This window comes from Callithrix jacchus, chromosome 4 (assembly GCF_049354715.1).
Source record: "Callithrix jacchus isolate 240 chromosome 4, calJac240_pri, whole genome shotgun sequence".
NCBI classification, from domain to species: Eukaryota; Metazoa; Chordata; class Mammalia; order Primates; family Cebidae; genus Callithrix; species Callithrix jacchus.
The window spans coordinates 60,534,163-60,540,088 of record NC_133505.1 but is presented as its reverse complement, the minus strand read 5'-3'; the positions used below and the strand labels follow the sequence as shown (position 1 = coordinate 60,540,088).

General features: G+C 39.9%; 1 protein-coding gene across 1 annotated transcript; it reads right to left on the bottom strand.

Moving 5' to 3' along the window:
* Nucleotides 1-1,134: 1,134 nt before the first annotated feature.
* IL17A (interleukin 17A) lies at nt 1,135-5,286 on the bottom strand. The gene is made up of 3 exons (XM_035294662.2): nt 5,203-5,286; nt 3,862-4,058; nt 1,135-2,723 (listed from the first exon to the last, which is right to left on the bottom strand). Exons 1-3 carry the CDS (start codon nt 5,227-5,229, stop codon nt 2,486-2,488), a joined length of 462 nt encoding a protein of 153 aa, XP_035150553.1. The 5' UTR covers nt 5,230-5,286; the 3' UTR covers nt 1,135-2,485.
* Between the last annotated feature and the right edge of the window lie 640 nt (nt 5,287-5,926).

The following is a 5,926-nucleotide window of genomic DNA, read 5'->3' as shown; positions in this document are numbered from 1 at the left end:
TAGGGGTGGGGGAGAGTGGGGAAGGCAGCATGTGACGGGAGGGACAGTAAGGAGAAAGTGGCAAGGGCATTGACAGCAGAAGGACTGCAGAAGGGACAGGCATTGAGGCCAAGAACAGCGTGGTGGTCACCACAAGAAGTTCACCACGACTGGAGGGTCAAACATCAGGGAGGAAGCACCCTGTGAGAGAGCAGGAGAGGGAGCAGGGCCAGATTGCTGAGGGGCACTTTTTGTTATATTTGAATTTGTGTCATAGGTACAGGTCGGAGGACGGATTGAGAGATGGGAACAATGGCAGCAAGAACAGGTGGAAGGTTGTAGCAATCATGGGGGAGAGAAATGAAAATAGATGCAGTCCTGAACCTGGGTAGTATGGTATTGGTGGGGACAAGGGGGTTCGTTGGAGAACTTTTGGAAGTGCGAATACAGTATTTGGTGATGTGTGGATGTTAGGAATGAGGGAGAGGAAGAGGAAAAAAGAATCAAGGAAGCCACACAGATTTCTGACTAGGTAGATTGTAGCGCTAACTGGGGAAAAGGAAGGGAGAATAAAAGCGAAGCATATCAGGGGAGGGGTACATGGAAAGCAACTGCCTCTTCCCACCCCAGTGCCCCCCACCCCAAATATAGTAGGAAATAATGGTTTATTATTAGGTCTATAGATTAGTGGGAAATATATGTCTAGTGGGAAATAGACATATATATATTTTTGGAGCCCCCTCTCCCAACAAAAACAAAAATAGTTTTTTTCTTTTCATCACCATCGTTGAGGGAAAGCTCGAAAACAAGCAGCCGTTTTCAGTGAGAAGCTTGAAAGCCTAAAGGCCGCGAGGAACTATTCCTGGCAGCTGCCTGGGAATTTCCTGTAGGAAGATGGTGACAGGGATGGTCACAGGAATCAAGCTGTGAGCACAAAATGACACTGAGAGGAGGTGGCTGGAGAAGCTAACCCCTGGATTTCGAACCGAGAAAGAGGCGGAGAAAAGCCATGGGCCTCTGGGTGGGCTGGAGCATGCTGGATGGAGCAGGACGGAGTGAAGAGGAAGGTCTTTCAACAAGCAGGGAGGCTGCGGAGCGGCCTGAGAATTTCCAGAGGCCTTCAGAAGTAGGGCAAGATAGCACGCTGGGCGATGGGGGCGAAAATGGTTACGATGTGAAACTTGAAACTACTCTGGAATTGAATGTGATTGAGTTTTTATTTTACTTGGGCTGAACTTTTCTCATACTTAAAGTTCATTCTGCTCCATCAGCTCCTTTTTGGGTTGTGGGGTGCCTTGATCAGACAGAAGCCAGGCCCTAGGAGTGTGGCTTGAGGAAGAGAAAAATATTTGTCTGTTGATCACTGAGGGGCCTTAATCTCCAAAGGAAGCCTGAGTACAGGGGACAGACTGGACGCTGTAGTCTGAAAACAATGTGTTTTCCCAGAACTTCTTGTATTTTGGGGAGAGTTTCATTTTCCCCATATGATCTTAGTAATGACATGCCATTCCTCAGGGCCATTATTTTATTTAATTAATTCCTTTCAAAATGCTTCTGTCTACAGCATTGACTAACAGTATGAAAGCCTTGGTTGTCAGTCTTGAAGGCCTGTGAAATGGAGAACTTGGAATTGGGTGTTTCCCGGTCATTGTTACTCAAAGGCATGCTTTGTTTTGCTTATAGAAGAATATGTGTAACTCTTCCCAATAGAGAAGAGCTGAGTTTGCTAAATGAATAAACAAATGAATGAATAAAGAAACATTTTCTTACCAAACTTTATTATCACAGAGGGATTTTATTGTAAGGGTTTAACAGAACAGAGTTAGACTTGCTGTATCGCTTGTAAAACCTCAACAAGTTAAAAAATTTAAATTAATAAATATGAAAGTCGGTTTAATCTTTCTTTTCAGGCATGCTTTAACTTTTAAAAGACGAAGAGGAGGAAATGCTATATCCGTATGTTGTAAAGACTCAGAAATTTTCCACTACTATTTAATTCTATCTAGCATTTCCCTAGGCAGAACTGATAATCACACTTTTTCACCTTTTTTCTAAATAATAAAACATAAATAGGACCTTAAATAGCTCAAATAAATAAAGGTTATACCTTTTAAATAATAAAGTTCCCAAGCCCGAAGTCTTGTTTCTTTAAAAAGACATAAAAAATAAAGTAGATAATTCATTAAAATGAAATCTTATATCCCAAATTTATCTCAGGGCATATTAAATACATAAATATCTTAAAGCCTTTAGAAAAGTGTATAAGAAGCAAACTAGTACTTAGTTCTAAACCTTCTTTCTTGGAAAGAGGGAAAGATAATTCAGATCTCATCTCTTAACCAAGCATTACCTCTGAAGCTTCAATTGGATGAACTGTTGTAAGACCTCTAATCAGTTTAGTCAGAAATGGGGCTGTGTCTTTGAAGGATAAGGGTTCCTGAGGGGCCGGGCCAGCTCTCCAGAAAGCCTAACTGCTTTGGAGAGTGTGGGATTTGAACCAAAGCTCTTAGGCCACATGGCGGACAATGGGGGTGACGCAGGTGCAGCCCACGGACACCAGCATCTTCTCCAGCCGGAAGGAGTTGGTGCAGTGCCGAGGCTCCCTGCGCAGGACCAGGATCTCTTGCTGGATGGGGACTGAGTTCATGTGGTAGTCCACGTTCCCATCAGCATCGACACAGCCCAAGTGGCGGCACTTCGCCTCCCAGATCACAGACGGATATCTCTCAGGGTCCTCATTGCGGCTGCAGAGGGGAGAAAAATCAGGAGGAAAGTGAATTTCTGGTAAAGTGGGAAAGAAGTAGAACAGGAATACATGAAGAGAGGCAAGTTCACAGGGTGACAAATTATAGACATTGCAAATTCTTTAAGTGATGTTAGTTTGAAGAAGAACTTTGGAGACAATTTTGGATTTTTTCAAGCACATGAATCGTTTTAGAAAAGAAGACAATGATCAGTTTTTCTTCAATTTATTTGAAGAATGAATAAAAGAAGGTAGATTGAGACCACAGAAAGAATTTAAGTTTGACACAAATGATAATTTTTTAGGGCATATTTGACAGACAGAAGAAGACCAAAGGAATAGTAGACTTGGAATCATCTAGAATAAGATAGCTGTTTATCTGACTTGATGTTAAGTGTCTTTATAACCTTCTCTTCCTTCTCTCTTTTAGCTGAGTGAATGATTTGCTTTGACTTTTGAATTGATTTATTTTGATTCTTCTTAGTAATGGGAAGAGGAGAAGAACTCCTACAATCAGACCAATCTGTAGGCTCCACAGAACTGAGACTTATTTGTATAAAGTCAAATGATTAAAATACATTTTGTATTTAACCCTTGATGGGGTCTAAATACTGGGTATACTAAGGACACAGCAAGCACAGGTACATTAGGAAGCAGATCAAGACTATGTAACACACAACAGTGTAGAAATACCCCAGTGATACTATTCCACTGGGATTCAAAAACAAAAATATGCAAAAGAGAAAAAGAAAACACTAAGTACTAATTATTTGCAATAAACCTTTCCAAAGGTAGTGCTGGTTAAGAGAATAAAAACATTAATCCTGTTTGATAAATGTCTACTTTTTGAATAAATAAACAATAGACTTGAGGTCTTGCAAATGTTAGAATAATTAATTTGGGTTGGTTATTGGTGTCAGTGACAATTAGCTCTAATAGGATAGAGGTTATTGGAGCTGTCCTGTGCTTTGTTAAAGAAATGTGTAGAAAGTTTGAGAATCGCTCCTCTGCACAGTGGTCCTTCCAGATTTGACTGGTAATTCTAAATGAATAAAATCATCCTTAAGGAGATTTAACCGGCAGTCTGATGCATAAGAAGGATGAATAATATAGCATTTTTATCTGGAACCCTTACGTACTGGAGATTCCAAGGTGAGGAGGATCGGTTGTAGTAATCTGAGGCCCTTTTGGAATTGGTATTCCGGTTACGGATGTTCAGGTTGACCATCACAGTCCGGGGGAAGTTCTTGTCCTCAGCATTTGGGCATCCTGGGTTTTGCGGGCTTGCAATTCCTGCCTTCACTATGGCCTCCAGGATCAGCAGCAGCAGCAGTGACTAGAATTGGATGGGAAAGGAGGGAAAAGTTGGAGATTGGATTACTACATGGTTCTTTTTGATAAATTTAATTGTGATGATGATGCATTGCTAATGATAGAGAACATACCAGGACAATCTATACTACATTTTCAGATCAGTTAAAGAAAAATCTAGGTAGATGACCAATATAATGTTAACACCATGGCTTTTAAATTTTTTTAAAAACCAGGTTTAACATTCTTCTTTTGACTTAGAAAAGACATGTTATCCATTGGCTGGCAATAATTTTAGTAAAAATGTCGAGTCATGCCATGTCCTCAGCCTATGAGCACATGCATCATTGTCAGGTCTGTGAAAGAATAATGACTTTGATTTTTGAGGTAGCAGTGATCTCCTGCACCACTGTTCTCAGTCCCACATTCTGTGAAACTCAATGTGCACTCAAACATTCACACTGAAAGAAAGAGCTATAGAAAATCTATGTGGTATCAATAGTCATGCTACAAATGCTGTTGGTGCTGCTGGCAGACGTCCGACTAAAAACTCCATCTCCTTCATGTTTTCTTAGATGTATTTTCCAGTTGGTCTAAACTTAACATGTATTGAGTCTATAATAAAATCAGATTTCAAAAAAGATACTTGAAGTTAAATATTAAAAACATATAAACCCATTTATCCTAAAACACAGTTATACATATATCAAGTTAGAATACATAGTTTTGATGTATCGAGAATATGGTATGAGATAGTGGAACCGAAGTCGCTGCTATGGCTTTCAAAATCTTAAGGATAGTGACCCATTTTAAAGAAAAAGGATTAAAGAAAAATGCCGTGGGAGAATTATACTAAATGCTTTGTACTCAGGAAAACAGACTTTCAACAAATTTTCTTTCTTACTGCACAGCACCATGTGACACTTCTTGTGTGGTTTAGCCCAAATATAGCTATCTTTCAGTTTTAATCTTATCTTTCAAACTGCTGTATATCAGTTCTTGAAAATGCTGCACAATGGCGTAAATATCTACCAAGGCTTTCATTTCCTATCCTACATACACAGTATTCCTGGATCTCCACAGTCAGAACCCAGCATTTCATGCCTAAGATCTGGAAATATTATCTGGTCCAGATCAACAAGAGCATTGCACGTTAGTGCAGGACTCACCACCAATGAGGTCTTCCCAGGAGTCATCGTTGCTTCTTCCAATCAGCTGGGGATGGATGAGTTTGTGCCTGCTATGAGATGGACAGAATGTAGCACTATCACCTCTCTTTTTATAGGGCTTTTTGCCTTCTGTGGTCACTTACGTGACGTGTCACAGTGGGTTCAGGGGTGACACCATTTTGGTTAAAATTTCCGCCCCAAATGAGGTCATAGAACCTCTTCTTCTGAAGGAAAATGGAAGGGTAGAAACTCATGTTCCTAAAGACCATGTCCTCTCTTCATTCTTACTTGTTAGAAGCTGAGCAAAGGTGATATGCTCTGGGTCTATATCATGTATGTATGAACATATATACAGCTGCCAGAAGAGCTATGCTCTATTTTAATTGTTTATGGGGAAATAAAAGTTTGACATACCATGTAGGTCTTATGGTGTCATGCACCTTGATTTTCCATTTGATCTTTCTTTTCCTCACAGATTCCTTGGCCAGGTATTGTAGAGACAATTCCAGAAACTACTCAAGTTCCCATCATATAAATAAAAAAAAAAATGAATTAAATAATAATGACACAATATATCCTATTTAATTGAGTTCAACAATTCTCTTGTTGACTATCTACTCTGCTCAAGGGATAAATAACTAGGTTCAAGAGACACGAGATTTACTGTTAAAGGCATATTATAACTCTGCGTGCTACTAAGCAACTTGGTGTTTTGAGCCTCCAT

What these genes read in the sequence shown, in the direction of transcription:
- IL17A (XM_035294662.2), bottom strand. Translation starts at nt 5,229, where the DNA reads ATGACTCCTGGGAAGACCTCATTGGTG. An exon ending in CTGGGAAGACCTCATTGGTG is followed by an intron (nt 4,059 to 5,202) that starts GTGAGTCCTGCA and finishes ATCCAATTCTAG; the next exon opens with TCACTGCTGCTGCTGCTGAT. An exon ending in TCCTCACCTTGGAATCTCCA is followed by an intron (nt 2,724 to 3,861) that starts GTACGTAAGGGT and finishes TCCCCTCTGCAG; the next exon opens with CCGCAATGAGGACCCTGAGA.